We start from the raw sequence: 15,461 nt of genomic DNA on the forward strand, positions 1-15,461 counted from the left end.
ATAGTTTTTTAAGAATTTCCAGAGATTCGGATGGCCAACAAACTATCAACTTCCACTTTTAATTCTAAATATAATCTAAAATTATATTTTACATTGACTGGATTAGAAATTGATGCAAAGAAAGTTTTGCTGATAATAGATTCCTGCGGTTTTGTTGTTACTTGAAGTTTCATACATCATGTAATTGGTAGTTTTCATCAACTTGAACTGCATTTGGACTCTTAACCAATCACTTTAAGCCCAACCCTATTTAAGAAAGGAGAAAATGGAACAGGATTCCTCGATGCACTGTTAATCTTTCAGCATCCTGTTGGTGGTAGGACGCGAAATTACCGGAAATGTAAGAAAGGAAAAGGCACGTTTGATTAAGCTTCTTTTTTTCTGATAAACTGCAAACACATTATTCCTTGTCACACACACATACAAAAAACAGACAATTTGATGAAAGAAAAAAGACCATAAAAAAAGGATGGAGCCAAGGGTCAAATGACATCTGTAGAAGTACATTTTTGACAGCATGGTGAATTTAACTCGTCAGCTAGTATAGAAAATATCATAAAATGTTTTTCTCCGCATAGTAAGCACCAAAATATCTGCTACAGAAATAAAACCGAAACTTAAAAAGCAAGGAGTTTACAAGATTACTTCAAAAAATTAAATCGATGAAGGTTGTAAACTCTTGTATCCACTGGACTATGAGTAATAGGAATTATTTCACTGCCCAACAAAGAAACTATAAATCACCACCTTAACAGAAGAGCAAAAATACAAATTACGTAATCTATAGTAATAAAAGAACTTGTCCGTGTGTATGTAACCGCCGTAACTCCAAGAGGAAGGAACCTAGAGATCTGAAACTTCACGCATACCAAGGTGATTCTGAGGTATTATTTTTTAAGATTTGACTAAAAAAAACATTTGGGCCATTTTTTTTACTTCCAGAAGGTCTATAGAAAAGTATAAATTTTTCTAATTCTCAATAAATAATATGTGGAAGTTTTCTGCCAAATTCTATATTTTTTCAATACAAACACGGGAAGAAAAATATGAATTGGAGAATTATGTAGAATAAAGATAATTTAAATAAAAACAGGAATTAAAAAAAAAAACTAATCTGAGAAGCTAAATTAAAACTATTTGCTTTTAAGAAGAATTGAATTAAGTTCGGGAAATGGCAACAGACAAATAATTAGAGTAGTTATAGAAGTAATTGAGATGATTGACTGGTACGTTGAAGCCTCTGTGAGTCATGAGGGGGACCTTAGAATCCCGTAACAGAGCATCAGTATTTTATGCTAGTTATAAAATAATTCTAGCTTCTCGGAACTAATACCAAGAATGAAACAACCCACAGTAAGATCACTTTCTGGAACATACCACTGTTTCTACGCAATACAAAACACAGCTAACGATTAGAAAACAAATACACTAACGAACAAAAACCTTCTTGACTGACTTGAAAACAAATTGATGATTTATTGTGCTAAAAAAACTAGTTTTGATACCTGTGGTGGGCACGGCACAGATAACCTATTGTGTAGCTTTGTGTTTAATAACATACGTGTGAACTATTCTCGAAAACTTGCTGACAGACTGCCCCATTCTAGACAGATGTATACTACACAAATAAAAATTTACTCAAAGTCAACCACTTAAAGCATGCAACTGAAAAGGGCTGTTCGGCCATAAGGATTAATCATCTGGTCAAAAATTTTAAATAGATAAGATCAAGATTTCACGACTAATGCTGGTAAAAGCCTACTTAAACAAACAAAAAAACGCACACACACAATTGGCTATCTTCGTTGTGCTTATCGCAGGTATAGTACCCCAATTTATAGCGTTATAAGAGTTTTTATTACCTACCAAGGAGAATGGAAAAAACTAGCTGTACCGGATACATCTGGACACTTGCCCTGATACTGTTCACGACTACCGGTGACTACGAAAATTTCCATTTTTTTAAGCAATTTCAATGTTTTTAAGGTATAAAATCAAAACCTATTCTAACTAGTATTGAAGTTTATTTTTAAACAATCAGCATCTTGTGCATTTTGCCATTACAGAAAAGCAGTACCCGTCAAAAGAATGCCGGACCTTGGTCTCCCATGTGCCTTCTATCAGTCAAAGGTTTTGCATAATTTTCCTTTCTTTCAAAGTTTACTTTTCCAAATATAATCCTTATGTTTTTACCTATGCCTTTTCCCACCTCACCCCATCCAACCAGTATCATCATCACTAGCATTTAAAGTAGGCATAACAAAAAAAATCTCTGAAAACAATTTTGATGAGAGTTATATCATTGAAATACATATTAGTAAACTGTAAGACAACACATTGGCGGGCCAGGTGGCTAGGGCGCTCGACTCGCAATCGCGGGTTCGAATCCCCGTCTCACCAAACGTGCTCGTCCTTTCATGTTATAATGTGACAGTCAATCCCACTATACGTTGGTAAAAGAGTGGGCGGTGATGACTAGCTGTATTCCCTCTAGTCTTACACTGCTACATTAAAGACGGCTAGCGCAGATAGCCCTCGTGTAGCTTTGCGCGAAATTCAAAACAAACAGACAGATAACATATTGAATTTTTGACTAGTCAGTTCTTCTGGTCCTGTGATGCTTGATGCAGTATTTCCTTCAATTATCGTCAGATTTTATGAAAGGAGTAATTTTTTATTATCAAATCTAAGATGCGTGAGTGTCTTTTTCCTTAATTTTTGTTCTTCTTTTCCTTCCCAGGAGCCTTGCTCTCTGACTGGCCTTGCAAAAAAGTAACCTAAACTTTCCGAAATATTTTATTACTAGCAGATGTAAACGTGCGATGAAGAGTAAGATGTTTATAAAAGTGGTCATATAAAGTTGAAAAATACATAGAAATAAAATTATTCGTCTCCACTGGGTTTGATTATTTAAATAGCATTTTATTTTCTATTTTAGTTGTTTTGTTTTTATCAAAAAGCAATAAGTAACATGTGACTTAAAACGTCTCTCTTACTGCGCTAGCCGTCCCTAATTTAGCAGTGTAAGACTAGAGGGAAGGCAGCTAGTCATCACGAACTCTTGGGCTACTCTTTTACCAACGAGTAGTGGGATTGATCGTAACATTATAACGCTCCCACGCCTGAAAAGGCGAGCATTTTTGATGTAACGGGGATTTGAACCCGCGACCCACAGATTTAGAGTTAAGCGCCCTAACCACCGGGCCAACAGAATGTGTGTTTTGAGTAAATCTACACAACAGGCTATCTGTGCTATTTCTAACACGGGAAATGGAACTCCGAATTTTAGTCTTGTAAGTCCGTAACTTACCTTTGATCCACTGGGGGACCTAACAGAAAGTAATTTTGTACCAGAGCTGAAGCTTAACACTTAACCCTTGGGGTCAAATTTCGAAAAACGATATTCGGCATTTGATTTCTCTCCAAACAATGCCTATTTATTTAAATTTTTATTATTACCAAGATATTTACCTTACATAACTGTCGTTTACGGGTTAAAAAAAAAGAGTAGTTAAATGTATGATTAATCATATAATTGCATGGGTGGGTATTTGAGAGGATTAGTTAGTAAAGGATTGTATAAAATGAAGACGTTTATGATTAGAAAAGTCACAGATGAAATAAGTGGATGAGTTTGTTTGTTCTTCTAAAATTAACTTCAAATTGGTGAATTACAAACTGTTTTATTATGATGACGTTTCACCTCTACAAAGAGAGACATGACAGTGTTTGTTGTGAACTTTTTGTCATTTGTATAAATGAATTGAAGTAATTAGTGTATTGTAATGAGTAATTTCTATATTGTTTTTCTACCATTTGTTATAACGTTTGCATCTAGATTAGTCTGTTTGTTTGTTTTTTTAATTTCGCGCAAAGCTACACGAGGATTATCTGCGCTAGCCGTCCCTATATTAGCAGTGTAAGACTAGAGGGAAAGCAGCTAGTCATCACCACCCACCGCCAACTCTTGGGCTATTCTTTTTACCAACGAATAGTGGTATTGACGGTAACATTACAACGCCCCCACGGCTGAAAGGGCGAGCACGTTTAACGTGACGGGGATTCGAACCTGCAGATCAGACTGATAACGTTAATAATTCTTCAAAGTCAAAAGTACAAAATACGGCGAAGAAACGAATTCATATTGTTAGTTTCTTTACTTTTCGACATCGAAACTTATATGTATTGTGGAAATAAAAAAAGCAAAAACTGTACATTTTTGTACTGAAAAACAAATATTTGCTATTAACTCAGTCACGATCAAATAAAAGACATAATAAAATGGGGGCTAAAACAATATTCTACTGAGTACCTTAAAAACTACTTTCTCGAAATTAAAAACAAGAACTTCACGGTTTGTTTGTAATTAAGCACAAAGCTACGCAATGGGCTATTCTATGCTCTGCCCAACACGGGTATCGAAACCCGGATTCTAGCGTTGTAAGTCCGCAGACATACCGCTGTGCCACCGGGGGCGAACTTCACCGAGCGTGCAAAAAAGTCCATAGCAATATGTGAGAAAGAACTGATAACACGAAAGTTCTGCATTGGTTCTTTATTGCTATGCGGCTTCTTAATGGGCTGGTACGAAATCTGCGCAGGCGTGTTTGATGCATTTTTGTTGGGAAGTAAAAGATATAACTTGCGCGAAGATTCTCTCAGAAAACTAGTAGGGTATTGCTAACCACGATGGGATTATTAACCGAAGGTACCCCTCTTAGTTGGCAGGAAACAAAAAAATGGGTTGACCATGTTAGACGCCAGGGCGTTCTGCAGTTCATCAAACTTTTTAACAAGCAAAGGAACCGTGGAGATGACGTTTTGAAGTGGGGAGATGAGGTTAGTTTATACAATTATCAAATTCTTATTTGTTATTTCATTTCTTCACCAAAACACATAATTTCAGTGATAAAAATATAAACTTCCGTGAATGACGTAGAAACCTAAAGTATTTTAGGCTATTGGTGGTGAGTAAAGGGTTATGCATCAAAACCTAAAAGTTGTTAAAATTCCACCATAGTAGAAGGCCTGATGTTTCTATTTGCTTTGACCCCCGGTGAGACACCGGTAAGTCTATGGACTTATGATGCTAAAATACGGGGTTCGATTCCCCATGGTGGACACAACAGATAGCCCAATGTGGTTTTGCTCTAAAACAAACAAACTATTTGTTTCCCTCTCCCAAACAGTACTTATGAGCTGTGAATTCATCGTAAGTAGTATACGACAGAGGATGTAGTGGCTAGGTTTATACGTCATTCATAGATTATTTCTTTTCTTCATTGAAATTACACGTTTTGTAGAGGGAGAATAACATTCCGTAATGGTGTGCAACCTCAAGAAGGTTCATGTAGTTAGTAGAAAACTAAATTGTATTTATTTTGTTTGTTTGAAGTTAAGCACAAAACTACACAATGGTCTATCTGTGCTCTGCTCACCACGGGTATCGAAACCCGGTTTCTAACGTTAAATTGTGTTTAAATCAGTTATTCAGTGAATTATTGAGTTAATGAAATAATCTGTGTCAGTTAAAGAGATAGACAGTGAGTCTGTTCGTCCGTGTTTTAAAGGATAAGCTAATTAGTCAGTGGGTTTTTGTGTTTGTTATCGATTGATTAGCGAGGAAACTTTACAAGTAAATTTATTTATGAGTTAGACATAATTTAGTTTCAGAACTTTTTGAAATGTTATTTTTGAAGTTAGCCCTACCAGTGAACGTAGCATGTATAAAACATTATTGAATAAATAAATTAATTTGTTATCATTATGTGAAGTGCACTTCAATTATTTGTAACAAGTAATCCAAAATAACCTGCCCAACGAGAGAACACGTAACAACACTTGTACGAGAAGTGGGATTATTTTGGTGAATATATAATAGAACTTTGATTAAACTTCAAGACAACAACAGCAAAAGCACGAAGCGAGATGTAAAATTTGCTGAAGACAAAGAAGAAACTTGTTGTGAGTAAAAAGGTCCATGAATGAATAATATGGGAAGCTACAGCAGTATTGTATTGAAGTGACACTTCAGAGAGTTTCTGTCAATTTGCTTGATCCTCTACCACAGAATAACAGTTGCAATAAATACATCATGGTTGTTATGGGCTATTTCACGAAATGGCCAGAAACATATGCTGTTCCTAACCATGGAGCAGAAACTCAAGCAAGGAAACTCATCAATGAATGTATTTCAAAATTGTGAGTGCCTGTAGAACTTCACTCAGATCTGGAATGTACCTTTGATTTGAATCACACTTATTTGGGGAAATGTATCAACACCTTGGAATAAAAACCCAGAACAACAGTCCTTCATCTATTGTCCAATGGAATGGTGGATAAATACAACTGTACACTTTAAAAACAATTAGTCATTTATGTGGATGAACATCAGAAAATGTGGGATCAAGATCTTCCATTGCCATTTATGATATATATATGTATATTAAAGATCAGTACATGAAGCTACATTGATGTTTGTGGAAAAATTCAAAGTGCCATTAGACTTTCCGTACTCATATTCAAAGAACAATCACCCAGAAGGGTCTTGCACAAAACATGTACAACGACGAAGGAACATCAGTGATATCATACATTACTTTATCCATGAAAGACTTAAATCAACTAGTGATAAAATGAAAATTCACTATGATGATAATGCTGACAGGACTGACTTTCGTTGATTTGACTGGGTATAGTTGTACAATCCCCGCCACAAGGAAAGACAAACTACAAAGTTAAGCAGGCGTTGTGAATAATCATGTACTATACTGGAAAAAATAAGTGATCTGGTTTACAGGATTCAGAAGAATAGGTGGTCCAAGCCAAAGGTATGATCATCATTGGAAGTACGTTGGTAAGAAAGAATGGCGAGTTGGGTAACTTCAAAGAAAACTTTGCCAGTGGAAAGTCAACCTGCTGAAGAGCTTAGATTCATGTTAATATCACTTACAGAAGATCAGCAAGGATAGAGCCATCAGTGGATTATCTTAATGGTCTATGAAGGGAGAACTAACCCTAATGATAGGGCAGCAGATGATTATAAGGGGCAAGAGGTAGTCCAATTTGTATACTATAACTCTCGGAAAAAACCCAACCAAATTACCTGATAAATGGACAGTTTCGTATACTGTTTTATTCGTGTATTAGGATTGATCAAGGTACTTCACAATCCAGGAAGAGGCAGTGTTTTAAGCTATATTTGTAATATTTTAATTTAGGTGTTTATTTGATAGATGCATTATGTAATTATTGAGCAACATCTAGAAGCTTTGTGTAGTAAGAAGAAAACTAGATGATATTTAAATCAGTGAATTATTGAGTTCAATGTCAGTTAGCCTGTCTAAACCAGATTTTCAACGTTAGAAACCTTCTGACTTATCGCTGAGCCACCGGGGGGTCACATACCCTCATTTTTGCTTTGGAATTTTACCCATCAAAACAACTTTTACGATATACAGCGTTTTTATTTTACCTAATTTCCATCTTTAAACGTTATCTGGAGATGCTGTTAAAATAAAGCACATAAGGAACTGGAAATCCAAAACGTTTAACATATTTAGACTTTGATTGCCCCCTAGTGGCACAGAGATATGTCTGCGGACTTACAACGCTAGAAATCGGATTTCGATACCCGTGGTGGGCCTATTGTGTACCTTTGTGCTTAACAAACAAACAAATAAAGACTTTGATTAGTTTGGTACTTTAGGCAGTTTAGCAAAGCATTAAATAATTAACAGTAATATGCATTTTTAAACTATTAATGGGTTTTTTAAGTCCCTTTCAATCATCTATAAAGTAACCTAAAATAATTTAGGTGTTTGAATAATGTTAGAACTTATGCATAAATCATTATTCTATATTATATTATATATTTGACCAAGAATTACATATATCAGTTACAGATTTCTTTTCTTTCTCACCAAAAATAAAATTGAAAAAGTAATCTGTGACGTCCAGGTCTAATTCTTTCTTTGATTGGCTGTACCCTTTGCTATGGACAACAGTTTCGCATATTCTTGTTTTATCTTTGGTGAGAAAGAAAAGAAATCTTTAACTGATATATGTAATTCTTAAATTATATTTGGTGATATTACAGACTGAATATATGATTATCAAGTTTGACCACGAGAAGAAAATGGCACGTATAAGTCTTCGCTCTGAAGAAGTCTTGGATCATATGAATATGTTAGAGAATTTAGGGTATGTTAATCCTTATTTCTTTTATTGAAATAATACTTTTTGACAGTGTAATGCAAACTTCAGTCAATAGGAAGTAATTTTATCTTAAAGTTCATATATAGAGAGAAAATACGAAACATTATAAATGGTATTTGGTTTCTTTCAACCTATACAGTTTCTTTTGCAACACGTGAGATAAATGGGCCAGGCCAGAGATCCCTAAGAGTAAGAGTCAGGCTTAACAATCCCTAATTTAGAACTGCTGACCACAAGTAAAAGCAACAAGTAATAAGTACTTTATGTTTTAACTGAATAGAGAGATTGTTTATCGCTGTCTAATTGAAAGGAAATATATGTACATATTAATTAATTAGTATGTACATATCTATGACTGAAAGTGCAGAGTGTGTGTTCAATGACATATCACAACACGAAAGTCGGATAACACGTTAACCACTAGACCATTCTTGGCCTTTAAAATTATGGAACAATACTGCGTATTGTGTTCACAACACGAAAGTCGAACGAAACGTTAACCACTAGGCCTTTAAGATTATAAAACAACACTGGTATTATGTTCTGTGCACGCGAAATAAGCTTACCCTCTTTCTTTTTTTGAATATATGATGTAATTAGAATTGAAAAAGTTCAACCTTAACACGTTATTTAAATTTATTTGAAAAAAAATATATATCGTATATTTGCATTTTCGCTTTCTTTGCCCCTAGAAATGCTGGATTAATATATTAAAGAACAAGAAAACTTAATATTAGTTTTACCGTTATCGATACACAGAACATTAGTAATCAACAAATAAAATTATATCCGAAACTAGCTTAATTCAAAGTATTTATACATTTGTGTTAAAAGAACAAAAATATAAAAAGTGTAGAAAATTTTTAAATTATTTTTCCAGCTATATATGGAGTAGCAATTTTTTGAAAAGGAATATACTTCAGATACAAATATATGTAACAAGAACTTGAAATTAAAGTGTTAATGAAATATATATATTATTACGTCTCTGTTCGTTGGTTAATTTTCCGTAGAAATTGTTTCCGGAAAACTTCAGCAATACAAGTCCTTTCTTAAATAAAACTAGTTTATTCTTTCTCAATACAACTTTGCAATACACTTAATTTCCACAGTCAGTTTATCTTCAACAACCGCTATAATTCACAGCGAACGATTCACGCACTTTACCGCGCTTGATTCAATTGTCCGTCTCTGTCTGCAATTCAATTCCATTGTTGCCGTCACTTCTTGGCGGTCTTATATATTATAAAAGCGTACATCTTGTCTCTTCGTGAATCTTCTAGAAACTCATCACGTGACTTCCGCTGTCGTAACAATATATATATATATATATGCGAATGTTAATAAAATTTAATTTACAAATTATTATAGACTGTTTAATTTGTTATATGTCTCAACTTATTGTAATTAGGTTACTTAACATGTAGCTATATCCAATCAAAATTGTATATCTCACATGCACTAAGACTATTCTAGATACATTGTGGCCTCTCACCATTTTTCTTTTCTTTTCAGTATTTTGGGGCAGTGAGATGTCCTATTCTTATACAAAAATTTTACAACTTTCAAAAATCGTGTTTGCTTTAGCATAAATATTTACTGATTAGTTTTACTGTTATTATTTGATCTTCAAAAAAGAAAAAAAAGAATAAATGTGAATAAACAAGTGTTTATGAGAGTCAATTACATCAACAATGACGCCTATCGGCTTTACTCAGAGTTGTTTTTATCTGTACGAAGCATTAATGGGATCAGTGTCTAACCTTATACACTGGGTGAGTATTTGTAAGCGTAAATTTATGGTGCTTTAGAAATTTTGATGGGAAAAAGGGCCAGGCGTGGCCAAGTAGTAAGAGAACCGGCCTGTGAATGCGAGAATCCACGATTCACGTTCTATATATGCAAAATCGCACTTTGCACTTTGAGATCGTGAGGTGTTGTAAGCACCACGGTCAAATCCCATCACTCAATTAGAGTAGCCCAAGATTAGACGTTGTATGATGTTGACTAGCTTCCTTCCCTCTTGTCTATATGTTCAAAATTAGGGACGGGTAGAGCAAAATTAATAAAAGTTCTCAAAGGCTCTTGTGCCATTTATTTGTATGATGTATTCTGTTTTCATATAATTTGTCATAATCTTATTTATTATATACATGACAGTAACCTTTCTTCTCTTTGGCGTCCTGAATTTGGAGCTTATATGGTGGAAGCTATGCCTTCTAAGCCGTACAGTGGTTTGATTTGTGAATTGAACATGGTTGAAAGCAACATGCGAACTAGGTAAAAATACGAACTTAAATTATATATATATATATATTATAATTTTATAATTCTCATAAAAAATGTGGTAGTAGTCCAAAAGAACAGAATTTTCAATGTAGTGGTGAAAGGTATTAAACATTATATGCTATTTCCGAAAATGTATAATAAAGGAAAAAAATTACTATTAAATCGCTTAACTTTTTTTAAACTAAAAACTAAAATAGTTGCGACAGTTTCGTTTAGAAATTCAAGAGGGCGTAAGGTAAAAATACAGATTTAAATTTCGAAGGGGAAAAATTGGCTCAGTTAAATACAGAAAAAAGTTATTTCAGGTATGTTTCTTAAAGCTACATAATCATATTTTATACTCAGCACAAATACAATACTTCAGTGTTACTAGGATTGTTTATTTTTCTCTCTCTCTGTATTTTGTATTTTTTGATTGCCTGGTCACTTTATTAGAACTCCTACACATGCATATTGTAGAAAGCTCCATTTATTTTTATGTGGAAAAAGTATAAACTAATCATCTGATGTTGTGGTACCTCTGGTAAAACGGGAGCCACCAGAACAATAGCACATTCTGGGAATTTGTAAACAGCCTATGAATGTCTCGCGTGCTTTTCCCCATATAAACACATATACATATTTACACTACAGCAAAAAAAAAAAAAGAAATAAAAAGAAAGTGAAACACAGCCATACCCTCCAGTAATTCTTTATCCATAGTGGGACCTGGTGGTTAGGGTGCTCAGCTCGCAATCTGCAGGTCGCGAGATTGAACTAGTCGCTGAAAATGTGCACCCCTTCAGCCTTGATCGTTGGCAAAGTGTAACCCAATAGTTGACGGTGTGTGGTGTTGACTAGCTGCCTTCCCTCTTGCCTATCACTTTTAAATTAGGGACGGCTAGTGGAAATAGCTCTCGTGTAGGTTTTGGCCAAATCCAAGAAACAAACAAACACTTTGTCTACAGTTTGCACTCTAACCATTATTAGGAGCTGTACTTAATTGTTGCATTTGAGATTAGCCGTTTTTAGATTGGTTGGCTGCTTCTATATGATAGTTTGTTTAAGGCCTTCATAGTGTGATTGAGGATAAAGGAATTTTTACCAAGTGATCATTTGCAACACAAAATGATGTTTGTTTTATTTTACAAGCCTGCACAATTATCTGTCACAAGAGGTTGGTGACTACAGTTTTTCCTAATCGCATGACTTCTATTTTTGAGAGACGCTAATTGTAGATATTTTTAACAGCTAGTTAAAAAAAAGTCCCATTTAACAAGAACTGGCCTCTGGCTATCATATTCTTTAAAACTTGAAGAGATCTTCGCTAGCCATTGCTAGGCAGACTAACCACGTTATTATAACTATTCTGCACTTTATTGTTCTCAAGCAGTTGACTAACACATTGCATAATCAGTCTGTTTTTCGTATGCAAGTAAGTATTCTGTTCTACAAGTGTGTATGTGGTTTTAAAATTTACCAGTTAATGAAAAAAGAAAGTCCTAGTAACACTAAAGAAATGCAACTGGGCATTATATATATATATATATAGTTACGTATTCGAATTTTAAATGGTCTGAAATTGAGTTAACTGATAATTCAAATTTATTAGTTCAATTGTACTTTGGATTTAGTATTTAAATAAATGCCGATACATAGTCAGTTTGTAATATTTTCCAACAAGATTGATACACAGTTTTCTTTTTTAACACAAATACGTTTTAAATATTCGTACGACAATACAATTTACTGTAACAATTATTTCAAATAGTTATTACAAACAAAGATTTATAAACAAAAGTTTCACAAACTTACAAACAATATAACATCTTCTTTCTACTTTGGAACTCCCTTGATATCTTATTGAGGGTTTACGATGAACGAGTTAATTACGAGTTGATGTAAGTACGATTCGCCGGGAAGCAAGCTAGCTTTGTCCTTGGCCACACACGCTAGGTTTCCACCGTTGAAGTTATATAGTGTTTTCGTAAAAATACTAATGTCCGATGAGAATCCACTGAAGTTAAACGATTTGTAATGTTCGAACTTTGTAAAGGTTCCTGGTCAAATATCTGAAGTTTTCCGATTGGTAAGCGTTATAGCAATCACAGTTATAGCTTCCGAAGTTTATAGCACACTGACTATAGCAAACTAATAACAGATGCTCTTTTTTTGGCGCGTCGCGTTGGTTATAGTTATATGCTGCGGAGGCTTTCTAGAAAATTCAGATTACGTAATAATACAAATTTAAGCAATTACGTACACACACATATATAGTTGATTCTTACTCTCGAGAATCTTCTACAACTTTGGAGAATAGGCAGGAGTTTCGCAATACATATCTAACACTATAAGCTAGACATGTTTTTAAATATAAACTCAATCAAAACACACATTGACATTCAAATAAATATATAACAAATTCGTTACAATATATACATAATTATTATATTTTCTTTACTCTTTTCAGTACCTAGTTTCATTAATGTGGCTAAAACTTTTAGTTATGTGGTTTAAATGAAGTTCAGATTAAGCATCAAATAATTAACCCCTCATTTTCATACATAGAAGAGAAGAAATAAAACAAGCACTGTATCAAGAAGAATCTCTCATGAGTTTAACTAGTTTCCCAAGGTAAGTATACAGAAAAATAGTAAACTGTTAGGCTTAACTTTAAAATCTTTGAAACGTAATTATTTAGTGTTGTGATTTTCTACATAAAGCCAAAAATAAGTAAGTTTATGTTGTCTAACCATGGTCTGTTCTCTACTTTTTTTGTAAAAAGATCTTTTCTTTCAAAGACTAGGCTGTGATGAATTTATGGATCCAGCGATCAAGGTATCACTTTATGAGAATAACAAAGAATCCATTTTCTTTCGTGGTAAAACAATTATTTGTAAACATCCGAAATTTGGGTAAGTAGAATCGCCTAGTAAGTTTGGACATTTATAATGAAGATATAAACATGATTAAGTATCTTTGGTATATTTTTAGTTTGATACTTTCTGGTGAATTAATGTGTGGAAAATAAAGGAAAAAATTGCCCACTTTCATTCCGTCATCTTGAAACAAAAATTATTTTGACTGTTTCATAAAATAGGTTTTGGAACTAACTTATGAAAAATCTTTTTGTTAATTGAATTTGAACAAAACTAAATACATGTGTAACGTGTCTCTTGTTGCAGAAAGTAATTGACTTTTTTGTTTAGTAAACTGATGCGCATTCGAGCCATGACAAATCGATTTTACTGATAAATTATTCGGGTAAACAAAATCGAGGCCATGGTGTAGAAATTAAATTTGGCTGATATAAACAGTAATATTTCTAGCGTAATTGACCAATCTATTAATTTTATGTTATTGTTTCAGAGCTATGAATCGCAACATTCAGGATCGTCGAAGAAAGAAAGTTATAATTAATGTTCCAAGTAAGATATTTAAAAATAGAAACGAATTTTTTTTAATTTATTTATATTTGTACTAAGTGTTTTATAGAATACACAAAATATTATTATAGGCTGTTTTTTTTAATCTAGTCGTTTCTTGAAATGCATATTGTTGTTTAGCTGGAAAGAAGTTTAACCAGTGTTGAATTCAAGGGTGTGCAGAGGGAATTTCCTCCTGTGGAGTCACGTATTTTAATTATAGTACAGTATTTTCCATTTGTCTCCCGTTTTATCGAATTTGAATTCATCTCCCTCAGCTTCACATCCCTACACCCGGTGGTAAGGTCTGGATTCAACACTGAATTTAACATAACGTGATAAGCGGCCTTGATAGAGAAACCTTGAAAGTGTAGGAAATAATTTAAAGCGACTTAGACTTACAGTGAGTTTGTGTTTGAGTTATCATTTTCATGATTTAGTCAGCTTGTCTCTTATTGTTAACTAGGTTACTTCAGTACTATGAATATTAAGCTTGTATTTCAACGAATAAATTGAGATAAAATTAGCAAGTAAGTGGAATTACTGATAAACGTAATCTAGAAGTAATGTTACTCCCATTAGTTAATGTTGATGGTGATTGTATTGATCGTGGAAGTTGAGTTAAGAGATAAAACATTTTTATTGTCCTTAAGTAGATTAATTGGACTTTTAGTTATTCTGTTATATAAAATACTCCAAAGAACCCGCCTAACAGTAAAAATTATTATAACACTATTATTTAAAAAATAGTTAAAAGAAGTTTATTAATAAGTATATTTCACAACACAAGCTTCTTGGTGGCTCAACGATAAGTCTGAGGACTTATAACTTTAAAAATTGAGTTTTGTCTGTAATTCAATGGATAAGCTAATCAGTGAATTAGCCAGCTTGTTTTTTTATTTGCTATTGAGCAATTAGCAAGAAAATTCTGCAAGTACGTTTATTTGTCAGTTAATGTACTATATTTGTGGAATTTCTGCTTAAACGTTGTTCGTTAAGTTACACCTACCAGTGAAGTAGCCTGTAGCAAATGTTATTGAAGAAATAAACAAACTTTTTATCATTATGTGGACTGGATTTTTATTATTTTTACCAAACAACTCGTAGGAGCCTGCCTAGCTATGGAACACGCTTGGTTGTCAGGAGTGGGATTATTTTAGTGAAAATAAAATATAACTTTGACTAAGATGACAACACGAACATGCAGCAAAATGGAAAATGTGCTGGAGATGGAGAAATAATGGAAAGAATAACAAGTAGAAAGAGACGAAGCATTAAAAGGAAATCAAGAATATAGAAGTAGAAAATTAAAAGCAGATCAATTAGAAAGAAACAAAACTGGAAAATGAGAGAGAAAATTAAAAACAGATCAATTAGAAAGAAACAAAACTGGAAAATGAGAGAGAAAATTAAAAACAGAACAAATAGACAGAAACAAAAACTGGAAAATGAGAGAGAAAATTAAAAGCAGAACAAGTAGAAAGAAACAAAAAACTGGAAAATGAGAAAGCAGAACAAGTAGAAAGAAACAAAAAACTGGAAAATGAGAAA

The 15,461-nt window shown here is 33.5% G+C and overlaps 1 protein-coding gene across 1 annotated transcript in view; it reads left to right on the top strand.

Moving 5' to 3' along the window:
• The first annotated feature begins 4,689 nt into the window (after positions 1–4,689).
• Positions 4,690–15,461, top strand: part of LOC106457553 (glutamate--cysteine ligase-like) — a 43,478-nt gene continuing 32,706 nt past the window's right edge. Inside the window, exons 1-6 of the mRNA XM_022383538.1 lie at positions 4,690–4,839; positions 8,099–8,202; positions 10,378–10,497; positions 13,054–13,119; positions 13,287–13,400; positions 13,855–13,913. Of these exons, the coding sequence (XP_022239246.1) occupies positions 4,690–4,839; positions 8,099–8,202; positions 10,378–10,497; positions 13,054–13,119; positions 13,287–13,400; positions 13,855–13,913 (613 nt within the window). The remainder of the gene's footprint in view (positions 4,840–8,098; positions 8,203–10,377; positions 10,498–13,053; positions 13,120–13,286; positions 13,401–13,854; positions 13,914–15,461) is intronic.

This window comes from Limulus polyphemus, unplaced genomic scaffold (assembly GCF_000517525.1).
Source record: "Limulus polyphemus unplaced genomic scaffold, Limulus_polyphemus-2.1.2 Scaffold345, whole genome shotgun sequence".
NCBI lineage: Eukaryota > Metazoa > Arthropoda > Merostomata > Xiphosura > Limulidae > Limulus > Limulus polyphemus.